We start from the raw sequence: 17090 nt of genomic DNA on the forward strand, positions 1-17090 counted from the left end.
TGCTCGTCATAGCGTCGTCTTGTGCGCACTTGGCGCTTCACGAGGACGTGTTTTTGACCGCGTTTTTCGAGATACCGTGGTGAACTGAAGTGTTTTATTTATTTATTTATTTATTTATTCATTTATTTATTTATTTATTTATTTATTTATTTATTTATTTATTTATTTATTTATTAGAGATACTATCAGTCCGGTCAGGACCAAGCTAGGAGCGATACAGGGTACAGATTACAAAGGCGGAACACGACAAACAAAACACCAGCACCATCCAGTCGGTGCCAAGTTTTAACATATCAAAAAATGGAACTGACCTATAAGCAACAAATAAAAATGCGCAAAAATATCGCTGCAACGAAACAGAAAACAATGTGAAAACACCATGCCCAACACAAATGCAAGGCGCATTATATCAGGCACTATACCAACAATCACGAACTCCGGCAGAGAACACATCCACACCCGATGCGAGCACCACATTCTCTGGCAGTCTGTTCCATTCTCTCGCTGTGGACAGGAAGAAGGAATGCTTGTAGCAGTGCTTAGAAAACATTTGTTCTTTTACGTGTCTGCAATGTTTACCCCGAGTGATACGTGAAGTAGTTTCGCTTATGTATTGCTGCTTATATAACGTATATAGCATATATAACAGGAAAAGTGCGTAGATTCGTTCACTGCTGTCCAAGTATCGTATATGACGTATCAGGACAGAAGCAGCCGCTATGCCGAATGCGTTTCTTTGTTCTAGACTGGCAGAAAAGGCAGCGCTCGCTCACACTGTAAAAACTTGAAGTCAGAAAACACGGGCGAAGTTATTATGGGCGCGTGTTCATGCGCCAGAATGTATTTGCAATGTAGCAATTCTTGTCCTGAAGTCGGCGTTAGTGAAAAAGACGAGTGTTGCCGTGCCAATTTTCCAAGCGGAGTTTCTGGCGGTGGTGCTTGCTCTTCGCAAACTAGAGCCAGCTTTCTCTTCAGTGGCTGCCATTACAGACTCTCTTTCTTTGTGTTCGTCCCTTGCTTCGGCTGTAGATTAGCCAATTCTAAACACCTTCCATTCCTTACTCCCTCCGCTTTTGAGCCTTGTTCACATGATATGGGTGTCAGGGCATAGCGGTGTGACAGCCAATGAAGTTGCGGACTGCCTGGGAAAGGCGTCCCTCAGTGGCCCCGTGCTACCTATCGTTCCGGCTACAGCGTACATTACAGCAGCAAGGTTCCGGCGACAAAATTTGTTAAGAATGACAACTGGATCTCTTTTAAGATCTGATGATTACCTGCACCTGAAGTATTCGTGGAGCAGGCAATCATGCCATTCACGGCAGGTTGAGGTATCTATATCAAGGCTCCGCTGCCGGATTCCACCCTTAAATTTTTATTTGCACAGGTTGGGGTTGGCGCTTAATCCCGTCTGCGTATTTTGTGGTGAGAACGAAACCATATACCATTTTTTTGTTGTTTTTCGCCGGTACACCATGATTCGAAGACGGTTTTTAGAGAAACCTCTACAAAAGCTTGGCCTTTGTTTGAACAGCCCAGTATTATTGTCGTTTGGAGCCACCATACTTGGGTACAGCCACAAGTCTGTTTTTACTGCCGTGCAATATTTTTTAACGGAATCAAGACGGCTACCTTGTTATTTTTTTTAATTTTTTCAAAATATTTTTATTCTTACAATTATCATTATCATTTAACTACTCGGCTATAAACATCAGTATCGATCTCCTGCGTGCGTTATGCATTTCTCGTTTCATTTCGTTGTTTCTTTTTGTTTACTTCTTCCGTCCTTACCATTCATTTTAATTTCGTACAGGCATTATTTACCTCAAAAACTCTCTGTTCCCCCCAATTCTTGGCCAATCCCCCAATGTGGGCATGTGCCATAGTATGTGGACAACAACAACAACAACAATAGAGCAGCTCAGCACTACAACGCACCTGCCTCGAATGGTGAGCAATCCTATTTCTTCAGGCATGCTGGTTTCTATTTTACAAAGGATATGTTATGGAAGAGCGGTCGCAGGGCTTGCCGTTTCTAAGTACCTAAGTGCCAAGATCTGCAGTGCGACGGTCCGCTCTTTCCTTGTATCCTAGGAAGAGAAGAAGCGCTGAACAGAGTTCACTGAGAATCATTGTGCACACAGCTGTTTTTGTTTTGAAGAAAAGAATGTTGCAGAGGGTACGGCCGCATGCTGCTTAAGAGCTCTACTATGTGTGTTCTGTCAAATTTAAAGCCGTTTAACGCTATTTCGTCAAATTCCTTGCCCTACAGTTTTTTCGTGCGTGGTTTTTTTGCAGCTGTGCGTAGGGACTGTACCGTATCTCTGCCTAAAATGCATTGCGCAAGCGTGACGTCTGAGATAAACTTGTAATTTTTTCTGCTGCACAGGCGCTGACTGCCGGTCGTTTTGTGCATCAGGCCGCTTCGCAATTTGTTGACGCTGCCGTCTATTTCGGTTTTTAGTTGTTTTTAGAACGGCACCCAAATTAAGGAATCCTGTCTTGTTAAAGCTAGGTATATTTAGCTTGCTTTTTCACGTTCTTATAAGTTCATTGTTTGTCCAGGTTGACCTAATTAATAAATTTTGGCGGTCTGTAATCATGATGGTATTAAATGCATGTCTGCAGGGGAAACATCCACATCCACAAGGGAGCCCACAGCTTTCACCTTGTTGCCACTGGGAAATATTCAGGAGCAGTTAAGTTAGTTAAGTTAAGTTATTCAGCAAGCTTCTTTTTATGTTGTAAGTTAGGTTCTCTTTTGGGCCACTTTCCCTTCTTTCCTTCATAAAGTGGCGACATGAAACGGTACATAGCCTAACCATGCCCTCATTTATTTGTACATCCTTGCTAGTTCGTAGTCAGCACAGGATTATTGCAAACCAATTTGTGTGTTGTTGAACGTAGTTTTCTGAAACGCTGCATTAAACGACTAAGTGCCAAATATGTGGATGATTTTATATTTCTATAATGTTCAACCAAAAATTTTCCAATACGTCGTGCTTGGCGCATGATGGCCTCAGTTGCCTATGTGCCATAAAACCCAACCCAACAACAACAAAAGGCAAAGAAGCTGATAAAAATGTTTCGGAGATGAAAAACAATGTAAGGCATGCCAGCAAAAAAATTCTATTTTTGATATTTTTGAGGCATATTCAGCCTTCTGTTGCAAGGGGATGTGGTCCTCATTTGTTTTCTAATGGCAGTGGGATTTATTTCTAAAAGTGTAATTGGAATAATTTTTGTTTTAAGCGAGAAAATAAATTTGCAATTTGTGTCCCTGCGTTCAATCCCAGCATTGCTCACTGCACGGTGCTCCAGGTGGATGCTCCTCATATTTTGGTTTTGAAAGGGCCGCTGGCATGGTATTCACATTTTGTCACTTTCAACTCGAGAATGATGTAAGTCCAGCATGCACCATTGAGAGAAAGATAAATGCTCGATATGGTGAAACTTGCGTATTACTCTTAATGGTAGTGCTCCTGTAAACTGCCTAGTGAGTTCACCTTCGTTTTCTTCATTCATTTGTTGGTGCACCCAGAGGGCTACAACACACTTTATAGTTTTGTTCACCCATGTAAACAGCTCACAGAGCAGTATTTGACTTTTGTATGGCCTGTGAATACTTTCTGTTGCTGCCGAGGGACTCACGGTTCCTCCAGTGCAGTCACAAGCACTCTTCGCAAGTGACGTGGTGAAAAAGCCCATCGCACTGAAAATCTAAAATAATTTTCATGGTAGGTTTTTAGCTCTGATTGGTGAAACCGCAAAATGTGCTTCCCGGCTCAGTACTGTTTGTGTTGAGGAACAAAAGCAGTTCTGCCATACGGCCACTTCATTTTTACTTTTTGTAAATGTACCCTTCAGCAGGTTTCTGTATTGCCGAACCTGGCGGCATTGAAGCCCAGCACACCATTGCATTCGAGCAGTGGAGTGCTGGTTTTGTGTATATTTGCAGCCGGCGGCAAAATGTGTTGCTGTGAGGAGAAGGCACGGAGAAATGTCACATGTTGAACGCAGGGACTCAACTTGCAAAATTGTTTTCTCACTTAAATCAAAAATGCTCTGATTAAACTTCTGCAAATAAATGCCATTAAATGGCATTGTGCAACTTCCTATCGGCCCAAATTTAATTAAGATCACCTCATTATGGAATAGTCTGCTGAATGTCTCAAAAAGCAAATTTTCTTAACTTCAGAATTCTTTTGCTGACATGCCTTATGCTTTTTGCTCTCTGAAATATATTTATTGCGTTCTTTAGCTTCTAGACAGCTTAAAAAATAGTTGGAATAACTTCTGTGAGAACATAAAATTTGATAAACAATTTCAAATTTTCATATTTTGTACCTTGTTCCATGTTTTGTTTAAAACAAAATAAGTTCAATATACTCCATATGGAAGCGCAACACTTCTTATTTATATTGTAAGACTGGCCTTCGGCTTTGGAATCTTCAGAGGCTGGCGCTTAACGAAGAAGACGACGAGAAGCGCCGAACGCTCGGTCCCTCGTGCGTGCTCTGGACTGAAGGCTGCCTCTGATCTGTGCCTGGACTGTACCGCTGGTTGTTCGCGACGCTGTGCTTTGGAAGACGTTTCTTATTACAAGTGGTGGAGGTGCCAACGATCCCCTCGCCCTGGAGCTTCGCACCCGCGCATTGCCTACCGCCTCTGCAATGCCTGAGACAGTCACCCAAACCGCTTCACCGCTTCCGTCGGCTGTCTTCTGTTCCGGCGCCCCGCGCCAGCGTGACCCGGCCGTCTTCAACGGCACAGATGACACGGATGTGGAGGATTGGTTGGCCTCCTATGAACGCGCAAGCGCATACACTAAGTGGGACGGTACCGTCAAGCTCACCAACGTTATCTTTTATTTGAGCGACGTAGCCAATCTCTGGTTTCGAAACCACGAGGCTGACATCTCAAGCTGGGCAGCTCTAAAAACCAGCCTGACAGAAGTCTTTGGCCGTCCCGCAGTGCGTAAGCTTCGCGCCGAGCAACGCTTGCGAAGTCGGGCCCAGCAAACCGGTGTTCCAGGTTCTTGAGCACATTATTTTTAATCATATCTCGACATTTGTTGAGCATAATGATCGAATCGACAGCAGGCAACATGGGTTCCGAAAAGGACTCTCCACAGTAACAGCACTCCTGGAGCTAACTCACGATTTCGCAACAGCCATTGACATTCAAAGCCAAATCGACATTATATTTCTTGATTTTGAAAAGGCTTTTTATCGCGTCTCTCACCCTAAACTTCTTTCAAAACTAGAACCGCTGCTGAAAAACAATTCTCTTCTTGCATGGATCGAAGCTTACCTATGTGGCCGATCCCAATGCGTCAGAATAGATCACGTGTGCTCTGCTCCTGCGCCTGTCAAGTCCGGTATACCGCAGGGATCTGTTCTCGGGCCCTTATTCTTTTTAATATTTATTAACGACATAGTTCATAACCTACCCGTTAAAATCAAGCTATACGCCGATGACTGCATAATCTATCACGAAATTCACAACTCCAGCGATCAGGCTCTACTTAATAGTGCCTTAGCAAGGATTGCAACCTGGTGCTCAGACTGGCAGATGTCAATAAACACAAAAAAATCTTTTGCGATGACCGTAACACGCAAAAGGCAGCCATTAAATTTCTCATATTCCATAGGCAGCAGCACTCTCGCAGTGGTAAACAACTATAAATACCTAGGCATAATCATAACATCGGATCTAAGGTGGAATGAACATATATCGGATATTGTGAAGAGGGCCATGCGGAAATTAGGTTATTTAAGAACTCTGCGACAATGTACAAACGAAGTTAAACTAATAGCACATAAAACCTTAGTTCGACCAGTTCTAGAATATGGATCAATTGTTTGGGACCCGCACACTCGTGGCAACATAGACAAGCTCGAATCTGTACAAAAGAAAGCAGCTAGGTTTATATACCGATCATATAGCTGGCGTACTTCCGCGAGTACTCTAGTAAAAAAGGCAGGTTTAGACAATTTACAAAAACGGCGTCAGTATGATCGATTAAAATACATGCACTTGCTGTTTCATGATAAACTAGGTATGAGAAAACACGATTACATAGAGCCTGTACACCGACGAACCACCCGATCGCATCATAGCAAAAAACTTAGATTATTCTTGCCACACTCAAACCTTCGCTAACTCTTTTTTTCCGAAAACTGTCCGTGAGTGGAACCGGCTTCCGGCCAGCATTGTAGAATGCCCTACTACTGAAGCATTTATGAATGCTGTCAGAATGCGGTCAGATAGTAATTGATGATTACGGAGTGTTCTTGAGATTTTTTTTTTGGGTTTCTGCACGCAACTTTCCTTCATCTATTTTTGCTTGTGAGTGCATCTCATTTGTTGAAGGCAGCGTGTTGTGCCTTGATTCGTTTTGCGCATGTCACTTATGTTTTTTTTTCTTCTCCCGCTCCTGCTTACAGCCTCACCTAGAGGCTAGCAGTACTGTGTAAATAAATAAAATAAATAAAAAACTTCACCAGTTATATAGAAGATGTTGTCAACCTCTGCAAGCGTGTCAACTCTGCTATGAGCGAGGCCGACAAGATCAGACATACTATGAAAGGCATTGAGGATGATGCCTTCCAGATGCTCGTAGACAAAGATCCCCAGACTGTCTCAGGTGTCATCGGCTACTGCCAAAGCTTCGATGAGCTGCGCAAACAGCGCCTTTCTACCCGGCGTGCAGGCTTTCAGGAGGCCACACTTTGCAGCTTGGCTCTTCCTGGGGACGGCACTCTGGACCAACCGTCGCTCCTCCAGCGCATCCAGCAGTTTGCACGCGAGGAAGTCGCACGCCAGGAAGTCGCACGCCTACGCCTGCGCCGTCGCTCGCTCCTAACCTACAGCGTGTTATCGAGGAGCAGGTCGCTTAAGTCCTTCCACCTCCTACTCAGCCACCCCTGATCGCGGCTCCTCTGACGTACGCCGATGCCGTGGTGCGGTCGCGGTCTTCACCTGCTGCCCCTGTCTACAGGCCACCTACCCGGCAGTTAGAACCCCAGCGACCTGCAACCCCACCTGACCGCCCGGTTGCCCGCCCCCGATCACAGCCGCAGCCACTCAATCCCTGGCGCACACAAGACAACCGCCCTATTTGCTACACCTGTGGCGTCGCTGGCCACGTGGCTCGTTTGTGTCGCAGTCGTGACCACCGTCCCTACGATTATAGGCTTGAGCAGACGTACGACCCTCCACCGTCGTCCTCGCCTGCATCACACGAGCCGCCTCCGAATTTTTCTTCTTCTAGTTACCATCTCCGCTCCCACCGCTCGCCGTCTCCTGCCCGCCGTTCCCGTTCCCCGATGCTCCGCCGCCAACCCGCCGTCCACGCGGAAAACTAACGGCCGCAGTTCCGGAGGCAAGAACTGCGTCGCCAGCGACTTACTCAAGACCTGTTTCTGTGCCTGCCAATATTATTGCCGTGTTCGTTGAGGGAGTCGCCGTTGAAGCCCTTGTTGCCACTGGCGCAGCTTTTCCGTTCTCACTCACACTCTCTTTCGCAGACTCAAAAAAGCGACGACTACTCTTCCTCCCGTTTCTCTCCGCACGGCCAGCGCTCAGGACATTCGACCGTTAGCCGCCTGCATCGCCCGCCTGCTATTCGGGAACGTTCCCTATACAATCGAGTTCATCGTCCTCGCCCGCTTTTCTCACGACGTTATCCTTGGTTGGGACTTCCTCTCCTCACATCACGCCGTTATTGACTGCGCCCGTGCTCGCTTGACTTGTCGCCCTACAGTGACGCCCCCTTGGACGTAACCGGTGCTGCTGCCGCTACTGTCGTCGTCTCAGAGGACACAGACGTTCCGCCTTTCCCTTCAGTGCTGGTCCCTCTTTCTTGTGCTGCGCTCTCAGATGCAACTGTGACTTATGCCCCCTCTTTACGATGCGCTGACCAGAAGTCTGTTTTGCTCCCTCATGCCGTGATGACAATTGTTCGTGGCTCCAGCGCTATTTATGTGGCCAACCCGTTCTCCTGCCCTACCACTTTACTCCGTGACCAATCGCTTGGTAGCGTCGCCGTTCTCGATCCCGCTCAGCATACCCCCTCGTCGATAGCACGGCCGGTCTTCACGTCAGCGCCATTACGCCTGCTCCCATCACGAATCAGTCGTCTGTCGATATTTTTCACCGTTCCGTCGACGCCGCCCTGACGTCTACCGAACTAGACCAGCTTGTCGCTGTTCTGCAGCGTTTTCAAGCTTCGTTTGACTACCAGCAACCTTCCTTGGGCCGCACCACCACCGTTACCCACTGTATTGACACTGGAACCCATGCCCCTTTGCGCCAACGTTCGTACCGCGTGTCACCCGATGAGCGCCGTATCATTGACGAGCAGGTGACCGACATGCTCAAGCGTCACGTTATACAGCCGTCGCACAGCCCGTGGGCATCGCCAGTGGTCCTGCTCAAGAAAAAAGACGGTTCCATCCGGTTCTGCGTGGAGTACCGTCGTCTGAACAAGATTACACGCTAGGACGTTTACCTCTCCCCCGTATCGACGATGCCCTCGACTGCCTGCAGGGCTCTGAGTACTTTTCTTTATTGGACTTGCGCTCCGGTTACTGGCAGGTGCCGATGCCGATGGCGGAGGCCGATCGCCCAAAAACTGCATTCGTCACACCCGATGGTCTCTATAAATTTAATGTCATGCCCTTCGGCCTCTGCAATGCACCCGCCACATTCGAGCGCATGATGGACAACATACTCCGAGGGCTCAAATGGCACACATCCTTTGTTATGTAGACGACGTTGTAATCTTTTCCCCGGACTTTTTGTCTCACCTCCAGCGCCTTGAGACTGTTCTTCGCTGCCTGGCCGACGCTGGCCTCCAACTCAGTTTGAAAAACTGCCGCTTCGGAGCTCGGCAGCTCACTATTCTCGGACATGTCGTGTCGAAGGATGACGTTCTCCCTGACCCGGCCAAGTTGCGAGCTGTGGCTGAATTTCCGAAGCCCACTTCTGTAAAAGACCTCCGCAGCTTCGTCGGCCTCTGCTCCTACTACCGCCGCTTTGTTCGCAATTTCGCCACTATCATCGACCCCCTGACCAATCTCCTTTCCAGCCACGACCTTTCGGCCTGGTCGCCAGCCTGTGATGAAGCGTTTACGACACTCCGTCACCTCCTGACCACTCCACCAATTCTGCGTCACTTCGACCCTCGTTCTCCGACAGAACTCCACACCGATGCCAGCGGCGTCGGCCTCGGTGCAGTACTCGCTCAGCGCAAGCAGGGCTTTGACTAATACGTTGTCGCTTACGCTAGCCGGACACTCACAAAAGCTGAAGCCAACTATTCTGTCACCGAGGAGTGTTTAGCCATCCTTTGGGCGATCGTCAAATTTCGCCCCAACCTGTACGGGCGCCCTTTTGACGTTGTCACCGATCACCACACCCTCTGCTGGTTGTCCTCTTTGAAAGATACCTCTGGTCGACTGGCGCACTGGGCTCTGCGACTCCAAGAGTACGACATTCGCGTTATCTATCGTTCCGGCCGCAGACATGCCGATGCTGATGCCCTCTCAAGTTCCCCTGTACCATCTGAGGCAGTGCCTTGTATATCCGCCCTGCCTTCTTTGGCGTTTGAGTCCGCTGATATGGCTTCCGAACAACGCAAAAACCCGTGGATCACTTTCCTCTTAGGTCTCCTATCTGGCCAATCGTCTCGACCTCTTTTCCGTGCTCTCCGTCGTCAGTCAGACCATTTCGCCATCCGAGACAAGCTTCTTTGCCGCCGAAACTATCTCCCGGATGGTCGCAAGTGGCTTCTTTTCATTCCGACACATCTGAGCTCCTTCATTTGCTCTTCCTACCACGATGATCCCCAGTGTGCCCACGCAGGATTCTTGAAGACTTTCACCTGTCTACGACAGCGGTACTGCTGGCGTGGGATGGCCCGTTATGTCCGCCAGTTCGTCCAGACCTGCACCGCATGCCAGCGACGCAAACATGCACCTCGCCGATCCGCCGCTCCTATACAGCCGCTACCTTGCCCAGCGCAGCCCTTCGAGCGTGTTGGCATTGACCTCTACGGCCCTCTTCCCAGCACATCAACCGAGAACCGCTGGATCATCGTTGCCATCGACCACCTTACACGCTATGCTGAAACGTCACCTTTACCATCCGCTACAGCCTACGACATAGCATCCTTCATTTTCCATCGCATCATTATTCGCCATGGTGCACCCAAAGAGCTGCTCAGTGATAGAGGTCCGGCCTTCATCTCTGAAGTTGTAGATCTCCTTCAGGAATGCAACGTCGTTCACCGCCCCAGCTCCACCTCCACCTACCATCCCCAAATGGCATGGTTAAGCGTTTTAACCGCACCCTCGGCGACATGCTGGCCATGTATGCTGCTTCCAGCCATTGTACCTGGGACTGCGTTCTGTCTTTTGTCACATACGCTTATAACTCCGCTGCTCAAGCCACCACCGGATTCTCTCCGTAGTTTCTCCTGTACGGCCGTGAGCCTTCTTGCACAATGGACACCATTCTGCCTTACCGCCCTGATGCTTCCGAATTTACAACTCTTTCTCAAGCCGCAACTTATGCCGAAGAATGCCGACAGCTTGCCCGGTCCTTCATTTCTCACGCCCAGCAGCAGCAGAAAAGCACCCGTGATCCCCTGCACTTCCTCCCGCTTACCTTCCTGACTCTTTGGTCTGGCTCTGGATACCCTCCTCAGGTCCCGGCCTTTCCTCCAAACTTGTTAGCAAGTACCAGGGACCCTACCGTATTCATCAGCAGACATCCCCCGTCAATTACCTCATCGAACCCCTTACGCCATCCCCTGATCATCGTCGCCGAGGCCGCGCCATTGTCCACACTACCCGCCTCAAATCATACTACGACCCCGCCGTCGTCACATCATCCTAGGCCGTCGGGATGGCGCCCTTTCGCCCTGGGGGAATTGTAAGACTGACCTTCGGCTTTGGAATCTTCAGAGGCTGGCGCTTAACAACGCTCCGAAGCTCGAGCGCCGAACGCTCGGTCCCTTGTGCGTGCTCTGAACTGAACGCTGCCTCTGGTCTGTGCCTGGACTGTACCGCTGGTTGTTCGCGACGCTGTGCTTTGGAAGACCTTTCTTATTACAATATAAAAAAATGTTTTATAGTTGTGCGTAAGAATTTTTTTTTGCAAATTTTTTGCAAAGCTAGGTTTGGCTACCACTTCGAAATGTGAGATGGCGGCCATGGCGCAAAAAAAATTTATTCTGCCAAAAAGAAGCTGGGCTGATGTTCGTAATAGTAATGCAATAAGGCATTATTTTTTTAAAGAAATCGAAGACGGTTGAGTACTAAGTCTGGATCAGTGGTCGTGGAATGACCCAATGACATCTAAATGCCAACTGTGCGCTGGTTTAAAGGAGCCTTTATGATATTTTTTTAATTCGATTAATATTGGAGTGTAGGTAGAATGGGGGGGGGGCAGTTTTTCTGCTTGCATAATTGTAATGGTTCCGTATCATGCCGTTTACTTTGCCTCTTGTGTGCAAATTTGTATTGCTTTGTAACTAATTATTGGTGCAGGCATTCACCCTATATGGATACTGCTGCTCCTGAGCAGTATACTCAACTGGGCCAGTGGAGTGGTATGACTGTATGTACCTTTGCTAAATTTTCGAGAAAATTTTGTTCATTGACCTTGCAGCTTGGTATTTTCATGTTTCATATGCAACGGCAAATGACATGCAGGTCTGTCCGAAGGATGAATGTGGCCATTTGTTAACACCATTTTACAGTAGCGATGTTTGCAAAATGATTTATTCTATTTATCTAGTTTGTACTTTTGTTCACTACATGGTGCATGTATGCCTTAAAGGGAACCAGAACCAGAGAAGAAAAGGTGGCGGGCTCAAGGCGTGGTGGACAAAGGAACCACAACGCGTACCGTCACCTTGAAACTGAAAGCCGGAGTCAAGACTGACGACATTCCACACCAGCTGAGAATTTCAGGTGAGTTGGCACTTATTGTTGTGCCGGGAAGACCGCCGCTTTGCTTGCGGTGCAAGGCGACCGGGCACATTCGACGGGATTGCAAGGTGCCGCGCTGTAGCCTGTGGCGTCGCTTCGGACATAACGAAGTGCAGTGTGTGAAAACGTATGCAAGTGCGGCGGGTCTTGGAAAAGTTTATGGTTTCACGGAGCACATAATGGATGAGGCGGAGGCCGAAGAGGCGTCAGGAACCCAACGGGGTCTCACAGAAACGGATGCGGTGGCCAGGTCGTCTCATTCTTCTGAGCAGGTGCCTGAAAACCGTGAGAACACTGTTCGGGCACCACCCACCGTACAACATGAACATGCTCCTGCACGGGAAACGAGCGAAGGAGAGAATTCCTTAGGCGACGGTTTGGGGGCCGTTGCCAGGCATGATACAGGCCCCATGGACGCGAGTGAGGACGTGTGCAGCGGCGGTGCGGCGAAGCGTACTCGTGAGGATGACGGCAACTTGACAGGCACTTCAGAGAACGCCGAGAATGAGGAACCGCCCGCAAAGACGGTCCTAACTCGGCGCATAAGCTTCAAGCCAAAGCCTACCATCCCACCGGAACGGAGACCTGCGGGAACTACGCCCCCGTCATGACGGGGAAAAGTGTTTTAGTTACCAGCGTGGAACTAAGGGGGGTCTGTGGCGTCGGTGACGGGGCCGGGACACCTAAGCAGTTGCTGAGGCGCCAACCACTAGACCTTCGGAGCGATGTTGTGGCACAGGGGACGTCATTATTAGCGTAGGAGCTAAAGGTGAAACCATGCGGCTCTTTTCACTATTTGCGAACATGGCAGAAAATTTCATCACAGCACTGCGTGTAGCCACTTTGAACGTGCGAGGGCGGTCTGCGCGGCATAAGCAGTATCAAGTGAGACGTGCTTTTTTTAGAAAATAACTTAGATTTAATGGCAGTGCAGGAGACGAAGGTTGAAAGCGAAGAGCAGACGAACCGCATGGTCTAGCCTTTTAGAGAAATATACGACGTATGTGTGTGCCATGCTGTTGGGGCTTCGGGAGGTTGTGCATTGTTTGTTCGAAAATCCTTGGCTGTACTTTTTGAAGAATTGACTGCGTGTGAAAACGGTAGATTCTTTGTATGTGATTCTTCTTTGTCAAATGTTGAGTGGCGTATTATCTCCGTTTAGGCGCCAAATAGGAATGAAGAACGTATTGTTTTTTGCAAACGTAGGTCCTTATCTTAAATGTGACAGACACGTTATTTTTCTTGGAGACTTCAACTGCGTATGCAGAGCTGAAGACAGAGTTAGTAGGCAAGCCGTACGAGATAAGAGTGCACATTTTTTGAGCGAACTAACCCTTGAAAATGACTTGGAGGACACTGGATACGCTTTATCGAGTGGTGATATACCAGAGTTCACGCACTTCCAGCGGACAAGCCATGCGAGACTCGATAGACTGTATTTGTCTGCTGATCTTTTGCCAGTGTGCACGCGCTATGAAGCAAACATGTATCTTTCAGCGATCACAGTATAGTAAGCACCACAATAGGATTAAAGCAGACGAAGTCGCTGTTAAACTGGGAGTTATAGAAATTGAATGTTAAACTGCTACAAGACGAAATTTTTCTAAATCAAGTTAAGGAAAGTATTCAGCTTCTACTGGAAGCTTAGCCAGAAAGAGCAAACGAAATGTGGGAACAGTTAAAAGAACAAATAAAGATAAAAGCCATTGAAAGAAGTAGCCTCCTACGGCACAATCAAAGGAAAAAAGAAAAAGAATTGCAATGCGACCTAAAATTTGCCCCGAGTTTGGAAAGTGCTCATCCAGGCAGGTATACGAAGGAAATCAAAGAACTCAAAAAATAAATTAGAGACTGTTTTTGGGGGAGGCACCAACGAAGCGGTCGCTTTCAGACGAAAAGAGATACGCAGCAAAGAATGATATCAAACAGATAAGGAAAGGCGACTCTGTGACCAGCGACCCAGATTTAATCCGGCAAGTTTTTGTAGATTACTACCGTGATTTACTCGGTCGGAAGAGAAGTGTAGACGACGGATTTGAACATGAATTTCTGAGCTTCATGCCGAAGTTAGATCAGGAGGTGACGTCTGCGCTAGAAGAGCCAATCACGATGGAAGAAATAAGGACAGCAATTGGTGAACTCTGCCTTGGCAAAACACCTGGACCAGACGGCATAGGCGCGGTGTTTTATAAGTCGTTAAAGGACGAACTAGCAGCTGCACTGCATCGCGTACTGAAGTAGGCTTATGACGAAAAGCGACTGCCCCTTTGTTTTCGAAGAACGCACGTTGTGCTTATTCCTAAAACAGAGGACCCCGTGAAACAGCTCTCAGTAACATCGTATCGCCCCATCAGCCTGACAAACGTGGATTATAAAATTTTCATGAAGGCTTTGGCGAAAAGACTCCAGCGAGTGATGAAACAAATAGTTGGACCCCACGAGACATGCGGAATTAAAGGAAGATTAATTTTTACAAACATACATGTGGCCAGAAGCATCATGGAGTGTTGTGATGCATGGGGGGAACGTTTCGCCATGATGCAGATTGATTTCCAAAATGCCTTCGATCGCGTCGTGCATGAAATTCTCTTCAGCATATTAGAACACGTAAATGTAGGTTCGGTGATATTTGAAGGCGTTAAAATGTCTTATGCGAGAGTTTCACGAGCCTTATGGTCAACAAGTGTCACAACACCCTTTCGAGTGATGACATCAGTGAGGCAATGATGCCCACTATCTCCTCTGTTGTTTGCGATATACTTGGAACCGTTTTGTTTGAAGGTTTTTCAAAATGAACAGCTGAGGGGTTCTCGCCTAATGGCGAGTGAGGTTAAACTCTTAGCTTACGTTGATGATATAACAGTTTTTTGTAAAAACAGGGACAGCATGAACGAAACAGGGAGCATTGTAAACAAGTTTTGTAGAATATCAGGAAGCAATGTGAATTGGGGTAAATGCTTGGGGGTTTGGCACGGGAGCTGGGAGACCAAACATTTATGGTTACAAAACATGCAATGGACTGAATAACTTGGCAACTATGTAAGGGTACCTCTTGAGCATTACAAGGGTGCTACTGAATATTGGAATCGCGAAATGGACAGAGCGAGTGAGAGAACACTAAACTGGGGAAGATGAAAGTTGTCAGTGTTTGCTCGGGCAACAGTATGCAACTTGTTTATAGTGGCGAAAATTTGGTATGTGCTTCAAGTTATGTGCATGAAACGTGTAAATGTTCAGAAACTGCACAGAGTTCTCGCCGTTTTTGTGTGGGGCTCTACATGGGAGCGAACGAGTCGGACCAATTTGTTCCCGTCGGTGAGGGAGGGAGGTGCGGGGCTGTCTCATTTGTTTTTGAGACAGGTCGTCTCCAGATTTATGTTTCTGTGGGACGAAAGTGACCCTTTCTTAAGAAGCGTTATACAAGTTAGGCTACGTGAACTCCTTCCCAATTTCGTTGTGTCGACGAGTGACGTAAGAAGCACTTGCGTTCGCGGTTTCCTATTTGAGGTTGTTGCTGCTTTCCAGACGTTGAAAGCTCGTTTTTCTTTAGAATTTTTGTGTACTGTCTCTAAGAAGCAATTGTACAAGGATATATGTGATTTATTGATGCCCATGCCTTTGTATAGTTCCATATACAGTGCAGGTCCAGGAGAAGACGTCCTAAAAAGAGTTAAAAAGATGCCAATTCGTTCTTCAGCCAAACCATTCTTCTTTCAGCTCCACAGCAATACACTGACGGTAAAACCCTGTCTTCAAACAAAGAGAATTTTTGTTCCGTGGTCTACAAACTGTCTACTCTGTAGAAGGCCAGAGACCACAGAACATATCTTCCTCGTGTGTTGGGATGCCGTATTCCTGTGGGATTGCCTTCAAAGAACCTTAAAAAAGGACCTCCCGTTGTCACCTCGTGGCATCCGTTTTCTACCTGTCCAAAACCTTGGTAGCATACCTCTAGATATAGTCATGCTACTGGGCCTGCACAGTCTGTGGAAAGTGCGCATGGCAGTATGGAAGGTAGACATTAATATTCGCCCTGCGAGGCAGTACTTTATTGAGAGCATTTTATATGTCAGAGATGCACTCAAGTCAAAAAATGACCCCCCCCCCCCCCCCCCAGAATGGATTTGTATAATGAAAGAACTTGCAAGCTTGAAACGTTTTTAATGAACGCTCCATCCAATGTGGGAGGACGTTTTTTTAACATTTCATGTACAGTAATCTTGATTTTCACCAAGCCGGCAATAAAGAAAGAAAAAAAAAACGCTCGCGCATAGCACGGGTATTGGCCGGTACAGTTTAGGTTTCCGCCCAAGGCTCGGACCCATGGCAAAAGCCCTCTGTCCTCGTCGCTGACGCAGAGGCAGCGTGTCATCTCATAATCTGAAGGCCCTGAGATCGATCCTCACCCGAGGCAAGGCGTTGTTTTTTATTCGCTTTGCACATCATCCACCGTTTTTTTTTATTGCCGGGCTTTCGACAAACATAACAAAGCATTTTTTTTTGCTTTTGCTTTATGTGGGTTTAACGTCCCAAACCAACTCAGGCCTTGAGGTTCACCGTAGTGAAGGGCTCCGGAACTTTCGACCAACTGGGGTTCTTTAACGTGCACTGAGATCGCACAGTACACGGACCTCTAGAATATCGCTTCCATCGAAATTTGACCGCCGCGGCCGGGATTGCACCCGCGTCTTTCGGCTCAGCAGCCGAGCACAGTAACCACCTAGCCACCGCAGCGGCTTACAGAACAAAACATACAAGGAGATGCGCAGACGCATCCACACAAGTGCCCTACAACCCCGTGAGGGCAGGGTTCCACCGTTGGTAACGATCGGGGACAGCACGGGTACTGCTTCGGTTTGCACCCTCGGCTTGGACCCTTTGCGACATCCCTTCGTCCTCCTCGGTGTCGCAGAGGCAGCGTGTCATCTCATAATCTGAAGGTTGTGAGATCCATCCTTACCCATGACAAGGCTGTTTGTTTTTAATTTACTTCGCACTTCATCCACCGTTTTTTTTATTGCCAGGCTTTCGACAAACAGAACAAAACATGCAAAGAGACGTGGAGACACATCCACACAAGCATGCTAAAAC

General features: G+C 47.7%; 1 protein-coding gene across 1 annotated transcript; it reads left to right on the forward strand.

The window, feature by feature from the left end:
- Positions 1-12178: 12178 nt before the first annotated feature.
- On the forward strand, positions 12179-16163 carry LOC144116392 (uncharacterized). Its single transcript, XM_077651158.1, has 2 exons — positions 12179-12526; positions 15138-16163. Exons 1-2 carry the CDS (start codon positions 12179-12181, stop codon positions 16161-16163), a joined length of 1374 nt encoding a protein of 457 aa, XP_077507284.1.
- The last annotated feature ends 927 nt before the right edge of the window (positions 16164-17090 follow it).

Source organism: Amblyomma americanum, chromosome 1 (genome assembly GCF_052857255.1).
Source record: "Amblyomma americanum isolate KBUSLIRL-KWMA chromosome 1, ASM5285725v1, whole genome shotgun sequence".
Classification (NCBI taxonomy): Eukaryota; Metazoa; Arthropoda; class Arachnida; order Ixodida; family Ixodidae; genus Amblyomma; species Amblyomma americanum.